The sequence below is a fragment of the Salvia hispanica genome, chromosome 3 (assembly GCF_023119035.1).
Source record: "Salvia hispanica cultivar TCC Black 2014 chromosome 3, UniMelb_Shisp_WGS_1.0, whole genome shotgun sequence".
NCBI lineage: Eukaryota > Viridiplantae > Streptophyta > Magnoliopsida > Lamiales > Lamiaceae > Salvia > Salvia hispanica.
Window position 1 is genome coordinate 34174942 of NC_062967.1, and position 16549 is coordinate 34191490.

At 35.2% G+C, this 16549-nt stretch overlaps 4 protein-coding genes across 6 annotated transcripts; 2 read left to right on the plus strand and 2 right to left on the minus strand.

The window, feature by feature from the left end:
- Positions 1-48: 48 nt before the first annotated feature.
- LOC125212783 (membrane steroid-binding protein 1-like) lies at positions 49-1208 on the plus strand. Its single transcript, XM_048113041.1, has 2 exons — positions 49-431; positions 699-1208. The coding sequence occupies exons 1-2, from the start codon at positions 115-117 to the stop codon at positions 997-999; spliced, it is 618 nt and encodes a 205-aa protein (XP_047968998.1). The 5' UTR covers positions 49-114; the 3' UTR covers positions 1000-1208.
- Positions 1209-2190: 982 nt separating this feature from the next.
- On the plus strand, positions 2191-7497 carry LOC125212782. 2 transcript variants are annotated; one of them, XM_048113040.1, is made up of 7 exons: positions 2191-2509; positions 3950-4063; positions 4279-4374; positions 4513-4659; positions 4903-4984; positions 5888-6061; positions 6404-7497. In XM_048113040.1, exons 1-7 carry the CDS (start codon positions 2429-2431, stop codon positions 7240-7242), a joined length of 1533 nt encoding a protein of 510 aa, XP_047968997.1. In that variant the 5' UTR covers positions 2191-2428; the 3' UTR covers positions 7243-7497. The 2 variants fall into 2 exon arrangements, with proteins under 2 accessions (XP_047968997.1, XP_047968996.1); XM_048113039.1 differs by having other exon boundaries at positions 2192-2509; positions 5858-6061.
- A 1777-nt stretch (positions 7498-9274) lies between these two features.
- Positions 9275-12227, minus strand: LOC125211588 (ADP-ribosylation factor-related protein 1-like). Of its 2 annotated transcripts, none has more exons than XM_048111451.1 (7): positions 12132-12227; positions 11111-11273; positions 10374-10514; positions 10150-10258; positions 9992-10053; positions 9598-9701; positions 9275-9515 (listed from the first exon to the last, which is right to left on the minus strand). In XM_048111451.1, the coding sequence occupies exons 2-7, from the start codon at positions 11201-11203 to the stop codon at positions 9416-9418; spliced, it is 609 nt and encodes a 202-aa protein (XP_047967408.1). In that variant the 5' UTR covers positions 11204-11273; positions 12132-12227; the 3' UTR covers positions 9275-9415. The 2 variants fall into 2 exon arrangements, with proteins under 2 accessions (XP_047967408.1, XP_047967409.1); XM_048111452.1 differs by lacking the exon at positions 12132-12227 and adding an exon at positions 11991-12126.
- Positions 12228-12950: 723 nt separating this feature from the next.
- Positions 12951-14608, minus strand: LOC125212794. The gene is made up of 3 exons (XM_048113052.1): positions 14318-14608; positions 13430-13506; positions 12951-13181 (listed from the first exon to the last, which is right to left on the minus strand). The coding sequence occupies exons 1-3, from the start codon at positions 14514-14516 to the stop codon at positions 13140-13142; spliced, it is 318 nt and encodes a 105-aa protein (XP_047969009.1). The 5' UTR covers positions 14517-14608; the 3' UTR covers positions 12951-13139.
- Positions 14609-16549: the final 1941 nt, after the last annotated feature.

The following is a 16549-nucleotide window of genomic DNA, read 5'->3' on the forward strand; positions in this document are numbered from 1 at the left end:
CTTGACTGACCAGAGTGCCGAGTCTGAGACTATAAAAAACCAAACTTCACCATTGAAGAACTACACCAACACAAACTCTTTCTCTCTCTCTCTCTCTCTCTGTGTTGCGAAGCGATGGCTGTGCAATTGTGGGAGGGTTTGAAAGAATCAATCACAGTATACACAGGCCTGACGCCGGCGGCCTTCTTCACAGCAATCGCCGTGGCCATTGCCTTCTACCAGCTGCTCTCAGCTCTGTTCGGTTCCTCCGATGATGTAGGGCATGCTGATCACGGCTCTAGCAAGTCGGAAGAGGATGTGAAGCCTCTACCGCCTCCAGTTCAGCTTGGTGAGATCACTGGCGACGAGCTCAAACAGTACGACGGCTCTGATTCAAGTAAGCCTCTGCTCATGGCCATCAAGGGCCAGATCTACGACGTCTCCCAAAGCAGGTATCAAGCTTTCCTTCTTCCCTATTTCCTCTGCGTTTTCTCCAATTTTTACTAGTCAACTTTGATTGTGATTGAGTGTAGCTTGTTAGAAGATGAAATTAGGTTTTTTGATGAGTTTCCAATTGCAAATTCAATTGCTATCAAGTACAATTACTCTCAATATCAAGATATTTGTCATATGAATCTGCAAATGAATCATCATCAGCTACAATTTGTTGGTGGAAATGCTTTATTGAGGCCTGATGAGGATGAATTTGGCCTTTGCAGGATGTTCTACGGACCAGGTGGACCGTACGCCCTATTTGCTGGAAAGGATGCTAGTCGAGCGCTTGCAAAGATGTCGTTTGAGGACAAGGATCTCAACGGTGACCTTACTGGCTTGGGCGCGTACGAGCTCGAAGCCTTGCAAGACTGGGAATACAAATTCATGAGCAAATATGTCAAGGTTGGAACTGTCAAGGTGGTTGCTGTTGCTGATGAATCTTCTGCTGTTGCTGCTAACGGTGAAGTTGCACCCGAGGAGGCAACAGAGATTGCTCGTGAGTCGGACAAAAAGGAAACAGAGTGATCCTCCATCACCATTTAACTGCAATCAATATATATCCTTGTTTCACAAAAAGGTTATAGACATAGGCAATTAGGCATTAAAGGTATACTGAATACTGAATAATAACTTGAGAAGCATTGTTTTTCGCCTCCTCTTTCGTTTCTACACATCTCCACTTGAATGTAACCTTCACTTGTTATGAATAACATGCTCTCCATGTTACTGGTAAATGATCTATGAGTTGGATATTCTGTTTTTTTGACATCTACAGAGGCCATTAAAGGTACCGAACTTTCTTTAGTTTGGTAGCTAAAAACCAAGAATTAATGTGATTGTCTGTGTGTTTGATGGCTACCTTATTTTCCTCAGCCACCGCCGGCTTAGGGTGGCTCCCCCCCAAGAACTGGTGGCCAATGGCGGCTGTAAGCCTGCCCTATGTAGCTAGTTTTGAGCTTAGTAATAGTAGGTATGGCTGTTGACATTGAAATCAATGGCAACATTAAATTGAATTAGGTAAGTAAACTGCTGTAAATAAATAATGTTAAGAAAAAATGGCAGTAACATGTTTTTCAGGTTGCTCATGTTAACATAGGCTAATTAAATAATTAATCGAGATTGTGACAGCCAATAATTTAAGGATTATCTATGCAGATATTTTCTTAATCTTCTTTCTTGAATAATTTGAATTGACGTTAATTTCTCAATTTTACAATAAGTTATCCATCTGATTATACCATTTTCAAAAGTAACATAATTTTTGGTTAGTCTAGATGTGAGAGTAATTAAGTGCGAAACAAAACTCTCATCTAAGTTTTTATGGTGTTCACGTAATTGTTCATTGATGGCTAAGACAAGGAAAACAATCCGAAGTAGCCAATAAGATTGTATCACTTGACACAATATGAGCAAAGTCACACTTATAACTTTGACAAAATTGTAATCTTCCAATTCTAGAGAGACCGGATAAAATTCAAATTAACCAACAAAATTGTATCAATTTGTCAGTTCATTCAATTTAGACGAGTTTTGAATTACTAATTTTTTATGCATTTATAATCTAAGAAACCAACAACATTAATAATTAAATTTATGGGAATAAATATTACTACTACCACCAATTCGGAGTATCATGAAATGGTCATGGATCTTCTTTTAAATTTAATTATTTTTTTTGTTTTGTGGGAATGCACGTGGTTGTGGCATCTGTTTGTCCATTTCCTTCATTTTCTCACAACTCCACTACTTCCATTAACTTCATTTCTTCTCTGCCGTTTTCCCCTTCTTTCTTCATCCAGAAACAATCACCTAGATTTTCAACTCAAATTGAATCTTAGTGGTACTAGGAAGTTGCGTGTTTGTTTCATATTTCGATAGGATCGTTTATGTATTTATTTTTCTCGATTTTTCGATCTTTCTTTCTCTTGGTTTGTTCAAAATCCCAACTTGTGAAATGGGTGGTGAGCATCCGGAGTGGCTACCCGCCGATTGGGAGGTCCGCGTCAAACGCCGGAGCTCTGGAAAGAAAGACAAGGTTAATTTGGAGATTCCTTCAGCTGCTTTTTCTCACTTGAGCTTTATATTTTTATTAGTTTTTCTTGAATTAATTTTATGATGCTTCACAACTTAGTTTTCGTGTGGAAGGATAAGAGAGTTGGGAAATTTGTTTAATACAAAAAGAAGCCCCATGATATATTGATACATGCATTTTTGTGTTCTACCACTTGAATCGGTAACAAAGAGGATATATTTGAGTTATGAGAGGCTAGAATAGAGTGTTGTTTCTGATCTGGTTCCGTAATACTGTGGCCTTGCATTCATTTCCATGGTAATTTGGACATGAGAGATCATGCAAACAATCCACCATTGATGTCATATTGGACAAAACTGTCTTTGTTTTGATTATACTGTATTAGCTAATCCTCCGTCATTACCGAACTATTGACTGAAAAACCTTTATAGAGCTAATATGTTAAGGGATACATCAAGCAAAACTGTGTTCTTGCTGAAAGATTAAGAAATCCAACATCTCGAAGTTAGTTTATTCCTTCAAATCTAGTATAGAGTTCAGACTGCAGACTTCCAATGTATGTATTGTATGTGTGAGTGAGAGAGAGAGGGAGGGAGGTTGTGGGTGAAAATTCTTAACCGATTTGACATATATTTATTTCATGTTTGAGAGCTGTGCTCACCACTTGCCTTGTAGGGCAGCTTGAGCTTGTAAAAGGGGAAGGAAAAGAGGGAAGGAGATACAAGGGCTTCCTAAGCTTATATGAAGTAGTAATAGATAATTCTAAAATTTTGAAGGACTAGCATACATAAATGTTTTCCATGTCGATGGATGCTTCCATGGAATACTTCATTCTTGAAAATCACTTAAACATTCAAAAGATTAAATAATAGGTCAAATCTTGAGCATAAATACATGCAACACATATAATTTCTATTTTACCCTTGGGTGATGAGAATCATTGATTCTGAACCACTTCAACATTTCTCCCCAGATGCATATTTTAGCGCTTTTAGCTTTCACACTGAATTACTTCCAATTTATGGCTGTTGGATCTAATTAAATGCTACCATCCATTACATCCTTTTGTGAATTTTATATATTTATCAATAATGTGTTTATAGTATTTAACTAACCCTAGTATGGTATTCTACTTAGTAGATTATTCACACAATTGATTTTTGGATTTTGCTCCCATTCTTTTCTACTTTATTCTTTATCATGTTAGGGAAATGATTTCTTGGTAGTTTTTGACCTAATGAAAAGAAATTAGGTTGGTTTGAGTGGGTTTGCATTTCTTAGTGATGTGATGTTCTAAACATGCAACGAAGTTTGGCCACTCTAATTAGATATGTTGCTGTCATTCATTTCAAAAGCAAGTCTTACCAACTTTACTATGACTGTCGTGAATCTTTCACCCCCTTACTTGTTTTGAATTATGTGTTCTATTTGGATCTGCTCCAGTATTACATTCATCCCTCAACTGGCCTCACGTTCAACTCAAAGCCAGAGGTTCTTCGGCATCTGAAAGATCTCAAGAGTTCCATAAAAACGTCAAAACACAAAGAGATAAATAAGGTAAATGCCCACTAGAATTGTATCGCACATTACTTTGTGAAATTAGAGTTGTTTAACCATAACTTCACGAAAATAAAAGTCAACGTTCATTGTCCTGTCCTTTTACAAAGTCTCGTATAGTAACATGAAGTTATAATGCTTAATATTTTATTTAATTTTGTATATATGTTCTCCTATATTACATGTCTCTCATCCTTATTGTCCCAAAATTGTAGATTAACATCAAAACAACCGTGGCTGAAAACTTACCTCCAGGGTGGATTAAAGAAATCAGGAGGAAAAAGACTAAAGGCAAGATCAGGACAGACACGGTAACATTCCTTAGTAACCTTCATATTCTCAACTCATTATGATTCTATTCTACATTGAACCGTATCCACTATCCAGTTTTATGGCCAAATGATGGTGCTCTTGAACTGCTTGTTTTCTTGTATCAATAATTCTTGCAGTATTACACCGATCCTATTAGTGGCCGTCTATTTCGCTCCATGCAAGAAGTTTATCGCCATCTTAAATCCATGGATTCAGTAGAGGTGGAGTCCAAACCAGATGACAAAGGTTGCACGAGCATGGAGTTGGTGGATCATTCTCCATCTGTTAGTGGGCTTTCCATCTGTTTCTTTTCCTTAATTGTTGCCTTTTTTTTCTCTATGAAGTTTGATATTTTTAGTGATATATTCATGTTAATGTTGCCACAGCATCAGACTGGCAGACTATTCATATTTGGTGTCTGGTGCACCTATGAATATTTTTGAGATTTATTTATTTATTTATGTTTTAATCTCATTATTCTCAGAATTCTCTGACTTTACATTTGACTTGGCTTGGTTTGTACCTAGTCGCCTGCCAAAGCTAAAGGACAGAGGCCGATTGGCAAGAAAGGAGATAAAAATATGACTGGTGGAGAAAGGATAAAGTCAGGTGTTGAGCCTATCCTTGTGCATTGTACTAGACCAACTTAATATACTTATCCGCATAAAGCTCTTACAGCATAGTTCACTTTCCACCGGTCATTGGCTGCACAAAAGATTCACTTTCACCTATTAGAATGGGGTTTATTTATATCTGTGGAATGCAAATTTTTTGGAGGGTCAAAAAGATAGGCAACAATTGTCACAATACTTTCATAGAACTGCTAATTCAATCAAAGAATGCAAATAGAAACTGAAAATGTTCGCTGATCGAGTTTATCCATCAAGATATGCATTCTTCTAATTTGAGACAACAAGTTTGGACACAAAAGGTAGTGTGATTGAATTATGATCCCTTTTGCATGATATTGTGGTAATGTTTGCTGCATTAATAATCTAAATATGTGCCCTAGGACTGTAGAATGGAGCAACTATAAATTGATTTGCTCAGAATTACGCTCTCTGATATGCTACAGTAGGTGAACAGAGTGAATCAACTTGCTATAGAACAATGAGATTAAGAAATTAGCTGACAGCAAAGTAGCTAAGTGCTTACATGAATTGGTTTTAATGTTAGGCGCTTTATCTTGGTTGTAAATTTTTCAGTACAACTTTTGGTGAGTTCCATAGCCTATATAGAGCTTCTAAATTCTGCTTTTTGCCCTGCTGTTGGATACACTTACCATCTAACATCACTATTTTGTGGAAGTGATAGTGTAAAATTGCATTTTTTTTGTGCTATATTATGCAGTGTTTTAAGATTTAGAACCATGAGAACGCACTAATAATTCTTTTGTGAATGGACGGATGATCAACATGAAAGTGAGTAAAGAACTGTAATTCGATCGTTGTATTTTGGCTCAACTGATGAATACAATTGCAGGACCTGATGCTACTGCACTGAAAACCATAGTAAAGCCTCTTGTAGAGGAAAGCTGTAGAGAAGATGATTCTGGGACTGAGAAACTTCAAAATAAGCTACCGCAAGAAAATGGCAACGAACAACACAATGTTGGAAGAAGACTGCGTGGGAGATTTGTTTACAATAAACTAAAACTTGACACTGAAGGAGATGCCTTACGGTCAGGTGAATAATATAGCTATTGGTGTGTTTCAGAACAAATTGACATTTCCAGATTGCATTTCTGAAGTTCAGGGATCCTGTCTCGATATGCATTCACCATATTCTTTACTTGTTACCTCAACTTATTCATAAAGCTTCATTGTATGTATTAGTTCTTCAACTTTGCTTAACTTCATCTTGCTCGTGTCAGTGTCCGTATTGCTTCCTCAGCTTGTGTTGTCTCAGGAAATCGATTTTACATTTTCTGTAATGCAAGTTCACACATTTCACTACACAAAGTTTCATGATCTAATAGATATTTAGACTGTTTCTCTTCTAATAGTTGTTTGGAAATTATCTTTGCAGGCTCAACAATTGCTGCTGTGAACAATTTGAATATCCCGGAAACTAACGGTTCAGAACAAAGAGAAAAAGAGAAGAATCACAAGGAAGATAGTCAGCAGCGTGAAGATCTAGCACGTCAAAGTAAGAACAAAAACACAAAAAGGAAATGGATGAGCAATTTACCTCGTAGAACTTCAACGAGACTTGCTCATTTGGAAGCCAATCAACCAGCGGAGGTAAAGAGCAGTGCCAAGGATGAGGCTTCAGCTAGAGTATCAAGCAAAGAAGAAGTGGATTCCATCAAAAATGATGGTACATCTGTGCAATCTAATGAGCCAGAGATGAATACCTCTGTAAAAATTGGTACAGCAGACTCAGACGAGCAATGCATAACAGAGAATCCAACCAATGATGAGCAGAAAGAAACCATTCCTTGCGAAAATATTTCTCCTGAAAAGCACAGAAGCACTGGAGCCGTCTGCCACAAAGATCAAAAGGATGAAAAACATCTGGACGCCTCTATGAAGGACCTATTAATGGATCCGTGCATCGAGTTTGCAATCAAAACTCTGACCGGTGCAATACCGATTGAAGATTTGAACAAAGTTGATGAGAATCCAGCATCTTCCTTGGCTTCAACTGATCAGACGCCAGGCTGCTCGTCTCTGTTGCCTTGTGGTGATATCTGGTCTGATCCTTGCTTTGAATTCGCTGTGAAGACACTGACAGGCGAAATGCCCAGTGAGGATGGAGTGCGGTTTCAGATTTCGTACAAGAACCCTGCGAGTTCATTGCCGAAGATCAAGGTAGACAGTGTGTGTCCATCCAACTACTCGGATGCTAAGCAACGAGGTGTGTAAATGGATGGAACTCAGGTCAATCTGGGCCTGAGCGACAGGCTCGAAGGGCTTAGGATGTAGTGGTGGGGTATCTAATCACTGAATGTATGATGGAGTTTTAAGTCTCCATCTTGTTGTGGCTTTGTGCATTAGCATTTCAAGTGCTGTAAACTAGTAACTTAGTGCTAGATTTCTTTAATTCTAACATATTTACCTAACTATATGTAGAAACACACTTTTCTTATTTTAGCTTGTTTGTACCCTGTCTTTCCTTCACATTTGAACATTTGCAGGCAGATATGTTCTGGGGAAGTGTGACTGTGACTGACTATGAAAGAGATTACAATGGAGAGAGAGAGCAATTGGTCATCTATTTATTATACCATAGAGCGCATAAAATGCTTGTTAATCATTGAATTTGATGAGATAAGTGAAGGCAACTTCTCACTTTGATAATCTTAAATTACATGATGTGCAATAGCACAACAAAATCCCTCTTCTCCACAACCAAAAAACAAAAAAACAAAATCTTCCACCAACAGGTCCAAAATTCAACAAAATGGCTTCCTTTAGAAGAGTTATAGTATTCAACAATTGGTGTTTCAAAAAGGGAAAAGCTATACAACCACATTATGTACAACCATAAACTGGTTCAATAGAAAAAAAAAATTGGTTTATTTAAAGCTTCCGGTCCACTACCAGTTTCAATTTACTTTTATACCCTTTGCTGTTATTTTTGTGGAAATTGCTGCCTGATCTTTTCTTTGCTCTAATATTGTTTTACTTTCATCTTTCCCCTCTCATCTACTATTTCCTTTCATAGAGTTCGCGCCTTTGTTGAATTGAACTGCACGTCGAATATTACAATTAAATGTTGATTTTTTAACTAAGGCCGGAGCTTGGTCATTGTCGAGTACTTGAGGATACAAGCTTTTATACATAACTCCTTCTAATTTCAACACGCAGAGTTGGCTTATTAGCTTTTATAAGTACATATAAATACTCTTGGATTCATTATGGTGCTAAGCTTATTATGTTTTGTAAACAGTATAGATCCAAACAGTATAGAAATTTCTTTATTGTTCGGTATTTTGATTATCTTCGACCCCACCATAAGCTATCAAACGTGATTAATATATATTCTGAATTGTATTATGATAAAACATAATTGAATCTAAATTTTAAATTTGTACGAGTATAATATTAAATTAAATTAAATTAAATTAAATTAAATTAATTGTCAGAATAGTTAGAGCTTCCAAATTAAAATATAGTATTAGCAACTGAAATATCGGGATGATTCAATTGAATATAAGTATCAATCATATTATTTAATATAATCATTTTTAAATTAAAATCTTAGATGATTCAGTTGAATATAAGTATCAATCATATTGTTTATATAATCATTTTTAAATTCCTGATAAATAATCAAGATCCTAAATTTAATACCTCAATTAAATTGTAATATGACTCATTTTTCTTTTCCTTAATGCCATTTGGGTTATACATCATTCGACAAGTACTACCTTATGCTTAAAATTAGTTGAAGTGAATGATTAGAATTTAGGTTATACTACGCTACTTTGGAATGAATCAATTAGAAGAAAAGTTTATATAATGAATCTAGTACTCTGGAATGAATCAATTAGAAGAAAAAAAATGAAAAACAGTAAAATGGAAAAGTTTTCTCCAAATTCTCATACGGTGGTACTATTATTTCAAAATATTGTGGTTATATTAAAAATTTGTGTATTAAAATTTATTATTATTGGAACTGTAACATCTGATTAATGCACAACTTTAATTTAAATTTGAAGAGTAAGAAGAGAGGGAATTTTGATTTAAAAAATGAAAATTGAGGCTGAGGGTTAATAAAGTCATTTTATTTGTCCACTAACTATAATGAATATTATAATAATATAATTAATGCTTTAATTTACTAATATAACCTTGTGTGGTTGTACATAATGTGGTTGTTTAGCATCACTCTTTAAATATATCATGTTACTTGAACAATGTGGTAAGGGTTTAACAAGTACTTATAAATGGGTGAAGTCACAAAACAACTTTGTTGCAAGAAAAAACCATTCAAACAATCAAGGTCGGGCACCAGTCGCGCAGCATCAAGGTTAATCCATGATTTATGTACAGAGTTATATGAAGGATGGGATCTGGTTATATTTGATCACTTCTAAACAACATTGCTTCCAGCACGAAGCGTCAAAGTTTCAGTTCTCTTACTTCTCTGCATTGCATCTACCAGCCAGTTTACACCCTCTTTTATTCCCGATCTGCAATAAACATCCCAATCGGTTACATTTGGGCTCATCAATTAGAAATTAAAATGATAGAATTTGATATCCATCTGCATACCCGTCAAAAGCTGAAACAGCTTGAAATTTAAAATCTCGCCCGTCCAATTTATTTATGTCCAAATACTGAGCAAGTTCATCAGTTGATACGGCTTCTTCAAGATCCTGTGCAGCACAACATCAATAGTAGGGTACTTGGTCAAACTTATTTGTTCAACCTATCTTCTTTAACTTACTTAGTCTATTCTTCTAAAAATAGTGAAAGGAAAAAAGCCATAAAGCATGGTTTCATAAGAGCATCTAAGTAGACACGAGAACAGCACAGCAAGAAGCCTTATCACAGCAATCCAGCAAAATGAGATATCTTGAAGTTTTAAATATAATGAAATGATACTACATGACAAAGTAATGAACTATCATTGGCAATAAGCGTTTAACCAGGATGAGACGATTACCTGCTTGTTAGCTAGTATCAACACTGGAGCTCCTTGCAAATCCTCATGCCGCAGAGCCTTTTCTACAATATCAGGGAGAAAAGTGAGGACACCCTTTTCACTTAAACTAATACTATAAACCAATACTACTACAGTTGCTTGAATTCCCAAAATATTACCAAGTGCAGATTTTGAATCTTCAAAACGGGATGGACAGGCAGCATCAACTACATAAATCACAGCATGTGCCTCATCATAATATTTCTCCCATATCGAGCGAAGAGCAAGCTGGTGAAAATTATGTCTTGTGTCATAATATAATTTCACAGAACCATATAACCATGAATCTATACACTATACAGTCATGAACAATTAGCTGAAAAGTTCAGAGTGCATTCCAAACCTGACCTCCCAGGTCCCAGAATGCAAGTTTTGTATTTGAAACTTCAATGCGGCCAATATTAAGTCCTACAGTGGGAACAATTCGATCTGGTGGGAGACCCTCCAAGTTTGAGTATTGTGACTTCAACTTCTCCAGTAATGTCTGTAATTGATTGATTCATTAGCTAAGATCAATAAGAAAAAGCTTACTTCAGGTATCCTTAACAGGATATTCTTAAAATTTACAAAAAGCACGAGACATAAACAGATGGCACTATATATTAACTATGTATTTTATTGGTTCCAAGTACAAGCCAAAAAAGAATCATTTCGGTAAGGGGTCTTATAAAAAGTATTAATGGATTGAAAAGAACAAAAAAAGAAAGAAACCCTCATCAAATTGCCACTTGCCAGTCTCTGTAATCAGCATCTTTAGCCCTTCAATTGGTTTTATATTAACATATATCAGCTCAGTTAGACAATTCATCAGGTTTAACATAGGCAATATCATAACAGTTGGTTTAGACAGGGATTCCGCTTAGATACTTTGACAACAATACATGGATGCACAGGACCATCTTAGTACTGGTCAACTCACAGTCTTATTTGGGCTAGACCAGCAACAAAGCAAATATTTCTAAAAGGAGGATAACTCCATTGTTTTGTCTCTACGTATATCAGATCAAACTATCAGGTGCTAAATATCAAACATATAAGTTAGTATTCAAAAAGTGGTTCCGAGATAAGTCAGCATATTACTGTTTTCCCGGACTTGTCTATTCCAAGAATAAGAACATGAAACTCCATCTTGCTGAACGCGTACTTCCATAGTCCATCAAGTAGGGAAAACATCTATCCTTAGTTCCGGTTTCTGTACTATCTTTAACTTCTATTCAGGTACTAGGACCTTGATGCCCTGAAGCTGAAATCATAAAATGCAGAAAAATGGAATAAATTCGAAGATAATGAAGCACTTACTAGAGATAACAATTTTCACTTTGTTTTAAAACGGGCTGAGATAAAATAGTTGGCAATTACATATACACGAGTTAACTATGAGGCGTGGACTGAGTCCTAACATGAGATAACAAGCTAACAAATCAAGTAACAAGGTTGTTCCAACGGACTGAAAATAGATTAGATACAAGTAGAAAAGCAACACTAACTGAAGCTATATGTTAAGCAGCACTTCTCCCACCTAACAACATCAAATGAACAAATACTGTGTATAAGAATGTTCTTATCAAGTAGTTCCAGTATGAGAAGACAAACATTTGAACTGGCGGTGTAAGTGAAGAGATCAAACATATGATACAGTAAGGCCCTACATTCAACAAATAACTCTCCAAAAACAGCAGCCTCAATGATATGAAATCAAAGAGCAAGATCCTAGTTGGAGCGATTGACAATTGGCATCATTTTATTTTATTTTTTTGCATTCAACGCAAAGTAACTAAACACTGGGGAATTTCGTCCCTAAATTGCAGTCTCCTACAAACGCCAACAATCGAGGGGGGAAATAAAAGAAGATAACTTAGCAACACCAAATCTATAGGGTCAAGATCTCAACTTTGCACTAATTTCAGATCAACCCAAGATCCAAACAACAATTAAGAAATAATACAGCTCTAGGGATCACCTTAATTCAATCAAACACACGAAAAGCAATCGAAACATCGGATCAATAAATTAATAAGAAAAAGAAATGCAATTGCGCAGAATTTAGAGAAAAACGGAGGAAATTGGAACATGAATCGAAGAGATGTGAAGAAGACCATACTTGCGTAATTCTGGAGAAGTGGCAAGACTGAATTGTAGAGCTGTTTACTTACTGTAATTTTTGGAAGAAAACGTGATGATTGAGAAATTCCCAAGCTTTTTTTGTACTTTTATTATTTTCTTTTTAAAATAAGTTGTTTTATTCTTAAAATAAACACATATTTACTAACACATGATTTCTCGTAGTACCAAAATGAGTGATTTAATATTACTAATAAAAATGTGTATATAAATGTAAGTAATGTCAAGCTAATCATTTTATACTTTGATATTAGAGATTACATAAATTATAAACTATGTTCCAGTACAATCTTCATTCAAGTCTGGAAAAGTAGGGAGCTCGCAGGAGGTGGATAACAACTCAACACCGTCGATCGTGGAGGACAGTCGCATGAGACTGTCGGTGAGAGAACGTTCGCAAAGGCAGACTCGGCGTCCCGATCGCTATGGTGACTTCGTCACTCGTTAGGAGGAAGAAGCATCACTTATTATTTATTTTTTCTAGTTATTTAATTTTTGTATTTTTTGGGATATACAATTATTAATTTTTTTTTTTTTAAAGATAAATGTCGAGTGAAATATAAGCTCCCTATTGTTTCTTAGTTGATTCTTTCCCGGATCATAGGTCGAACCAACCCTAAGATCCTTAGATATAAAATTCAAATCAACCTTAGGTCGAATCAATTCTAGGGTCCCTTAGATATAAATGTCGAAAATTTGATACACAAAATATTTATAATATCACTAAGTATCAGTATTTTATTTGCATAAAATTGTGGTAGAATTATAAATTCAGCTGCAAGTAAACATTAAAACAAAATGAAACTACAAACCTCAATTAATGTTTATACTGAGTCAATATTTATGTAACGACAATTAGGCGGCGAAGCTATTTTACTTACCCAAATAACTAAATAGTCAATTCTCCAAAGTAAAATAAGATAAAACAAAAAAAAAAACTAGCTGAAGTGATAAAAATATATTGTTGATGGGTTGTGGGACATCAAGATTATCTTTTATCATCTCCCTTGTTCTGAAATTCTGGGACCACCTGAAACATGCAAAATAAATTTTCAAATAAAAAATCATTAATAGTACAATAACAATGTTTAATAATTATACTAATAACTGTACATTTAATAGCAAGCCCACCTAATACATTGATCAATTTTATTGGAAGTAGATATTTTACTAATTCAATTTTGTCACAGCCCAAAAAGTATTAAAAATTGATTTGATCCATGATGTTACTTCCATGGTTGCATGTGAAGATTAGAGGATAGAAATAGTGAGACAGACCTGATCTTGAGAAGATTTTTGGCATGATAAAATTCTCGTCTTTCTCTCTGTCCTTCTCACACTGGACTCCACATTATCTACAACATTTTTTACTTCAATTTTTAATTACAACCCCAATAGAATGATTAATTACATATTCCTTAGGTATATACTCCTTGTAATTTGTATATTAAAAGAAATGCTCAAAGCCAAAAATAACGGACAATATATACAATGGGAGAGAAAAGTCATATGGTAACTAATCTGTCCATTTCATGACCTATTACACATGAGTGATCTCGCAATAGCTTCAAGAATAAGAAGTTCCCAGCCTAGATATTATTAAAGTCATAACGGGCTTCAGCCCCCCTAGAAAATTTCTTTTTCATTATATGATATTATTAAATATTTGATCTTTTGTACATAAAGTATTGTGAAAATGCTATGATCAAATAAATCTTGGTAAAAATTCCGTTGGAACATTTTGAATACAAAATATAAGAATATATTACAACTTTTAACCAAAACAAATTATGTGTCGCCCATGTAAAAGCATATAGTACATCTTACACTAATTAATAAACGCACACACACATTAAATATCCTAGCTCTATAAGTATAGAATTATTAAAGTTCACAAATTAATCAAACCTACATCATTATGCATTTCATGCCAACCCTTCAAAAGATAATTCTCTAATCCTCTATGGTTGTCGTTAAAACCAAGATTACTAAATTAATGAAAAACCTTAACTAACAAGATATTTTTTACAAAAGTCCGCTTTCTTCTTTGGCACCGGGCATTTATTAATTAGATAAACATTAGTATTAAAAAATTGGACATGAATGACCTACTTTGTGACTTTGACCAATGACCACCCTTATCCAAGAAATCATGTAAAACTATACCTGTATGAAAAGTGGAGGAAGATGATTTAAACTTGTCCAAATCCAGGGTAGAATCAGAGGTGTCTGGTAGAAAACGGTCGAGAGGGGGAAATCGGGAGTTATTTTGGAGCATGGATTGAACAAAAGAAGCTTCCATTGAGTTCAAGAAATGCAAGTGCTTCTCGTTTGTGCAATGCAACTTGCTGTTTTTATCAGCCATCACCCGCCGCCGCCGCTGTTTCCGGTGGCCAGAATGCTGCTGGTTTTGTTTACTTTATTAATTAGGTGCTATGGTTTGAGGGTTTTTATAGTGTGAGTTATTGATTGTTGTATTGGAATTGGTTGGTTGGTGTCAACATTTTCAGCCTCTTTCAACTAGTTTTCTTTCCCACTCTTTCTTCTTCACGCGCTGCTCTTTGGCGTGTGTCCCCATTTTTTATCGATTGGAGAATAAATTGATGAAAAGAATATAACACACTAAAAAAAGTGAAAAGAGCTTAGAAGTCTTTCATTTTGAGCTGGCAGCTAGTGTAGTTGGCAACGGAGGGCAAAACTTATTGCAATGAGTCTGGGTTCGAATTCCACTACTGTCATGTAGTTGCTTCCATCTCTTAGGCACAAGTGTGAGGCCTTGAGAGATAGGCTTCTGGAAGTCAGTAGGTTAAGGCCTCCTCCTTATCGGGCTGCTGCGTACCTTGATTAAACCCCCTTTGCATCTTCTGGCAGTCAGTGGGTTAAGGTCTCCCCTTTGTCGAGCTACTGCGTACCCTGATTAAACCTCATTTCATAATGTCAGCTCGGAGTGTGGGGGTCGTCAAGGCGACGTAATCGCCTTTTGCTGCAGTGAAATGAGGTGAGAAGCACCCATGGATAAGGCAAAAAAAAAGCAGCCTATGCATCAGTACAGACAATAAATACAGTGATAAATAATGAACGAAAAAAACTTCACGGAACACATGTATTGAAGCTTAAGATTAATGCCACAGATTCTCCAAATTTATAAAATTCAAATACTTTCAATTAGTATTAAATAACAAATCTGATTAAAACATCTTTATCCATAATAGTAAATTAAAAATTATAAAAACTTCCTACTCATCATCATTTCTTGTTTTTAATTTGAAATAGTTCATCTCAGGTTATCTACATCAATCTAGGTCCTACTAAATTCAACTTTCAAAACAAAAGAAACATTTGGTTGACTTTGTTTTAAAATTAATAAAATGACAAGTGATAAAGTTTCAAAATATCTAAGTATCTCACAAAAAGAAATAAAATATCCGTGTGGTTGGTGTGTGGGATGTACGCTCGTAGTGGTGCGAGTATAAGTAGAAAAAAGAGAAAGGTAAAAATATCTAGGTTTGAGAGATCAATGGTAGAGGATTGCCTAAGATATTTTCTTGTGGTGTGTGACAGATCAAATACTTTTTTTTTCTTTTTTAAGAAATGCTAAAATTAAGTCCAATTTCAATTTCTCTTTTTGGTTCCCATTGAAAAATATATAAAAATCTGAAGCTTTTCTAAAGGTAGATAGAGACGTTATCCACTTATAATTCTCCAATTTCATTTTACTCCATAGTGACCCCATGCATACCCTTATATGTAAAAGATGGCTAACTTTTTGGAAGCTCAAATTTTTGGACACCTATCATTCATTGAATTGAGCAAAATCGAATTAAAATCGAATCGAATAATGCTTATATGCTCTTCCAAATGAACCTTAGTGCTAGACATTCTTCACTATACTTGTAATACTACCTTTTTTGTTGAAAAAATTGATCTCTTGCTATATTATAATCGATCAGGTGATTAAAATATCATAATGATTGTATATTTTTGTTGTTTGTTTGTTTTTGTTTACTTTTATGTTTTGAGATTTTTTTTCCTTAATTATTTTTAGTAAATGTATTTGTTGTTGGTTATTGTGGATCTATGTCGACGTTATGTGCTATATGAAATTGTTGTGATTCTTATCATATTTCGGTAAGGTCAATCACGAGTGTTGAAGAAATAGAATCGCTAGCAAGACGATACCAAGTGTTACGATATTATCTATGTTAAAAGTTAAAACCCGTGCTGAGTCAAAATAGTTTTTTAAATGGTAGATGGAGGGAGTATTGTTATCAAAGTATCTAAGCGGAATTCCTGCCCATCTTCAGAGTCATTATACTATACCAACTAGTGGCGGATGCACACTAGAACAAGGGGTTCAACTGTACCCGAAAAACTTCAATCCTATATTGGTACTAAATC

What these genes read in the sequence shown, in the direction of transcription:
- LOC125212783 (XM_048113041.1), top strand. Translation starts at nt 115, where the DNA reads ATGGCTGTGCAATTGTGGGAGGGTTTGAAAGAATCAATCACAGTATAC. An exon ending in TACGACGTCTCCCAAAGCAG is followed by an intron (nt 432 to 698) that starts GTATCAAGCTTT and finishes TGGCCTTTGCAG; the next exon opens with GATGTTCTACGGACCAGGTG.
- LOC125212782 (XM_048113039.1), top strand. Translation starts at nt 2,429, where the DNA reads ATGGGTGGTGAGCATCCGGAGTGGCTACCCGCCGATTGGGAGGTCCGC. An exon ending in AACACAAAGAGATAAATAAG is followed by an intron (nt 4,064 to 4,278) that starts GTAAATGCCCAC and finishes CCAAAATTGTAG; the next exon opens with ATTAACATCAAAACAACCGT. An exon ending in TGGAGAAAGGATAAAGTCAG is followed by an intron (nt 4,985 to 5,857) that starts GTGTTGAGCCTA and finishes ATACAATTGCAG; the next exon opens with GACCTGATGCTACTGCACTG.
- LOC125211588 (XM_048111451.1), bottom strand. Translation starts at nt 11,203, where the DNA reads ATGTTTTCCCTACTTGATGGACTATGGAAGTACGCGTTCAGCAAGATG. An exon ending in TCTGGGACCTGGGAGGTCAG is followed by an intron (nt 10,259 to 10,373) that starts GTTTGGAATGCA and finishes AATTTTCACCAG; the next exon opens with CTTGCTCTTCGCTCGATATG. An exon ending in AGATTCAAAATCTGCACTTG is followed by an intron (nt 10,054 to 10,149) that starts GTAATATTTTGG and finishes CTGATATTGTAG; the next exon opens with AAAAGGCTCTGCGGCATGAG.
- LOC125212794 (XM_048113052.1), bottom strand. Translation starts at nt 14,516, where the DNA reads ATGGCTGATAAAAACAGCAAGTTGCATTGCACAAACGAGAAGCACTTG. An exon ending in TTCCTCCACTTTTCATACAG is followed by an intron (nt 13,507 to 14,317) that starts GTATAGTTTTAC and finishes AAAATGTTGTAG; the next exon opens with ATAATGTGGAGTCCAGTGTG. An exon ending in AAAAATCTTCTCAAGATCAG is followed by an intron (nt 13,182 to 13,429) that starts GTCTGTCTCACT and finishes TGCATGTTTCAG; the next exon opens with GTGGTCCCAGAATTTCAGAA.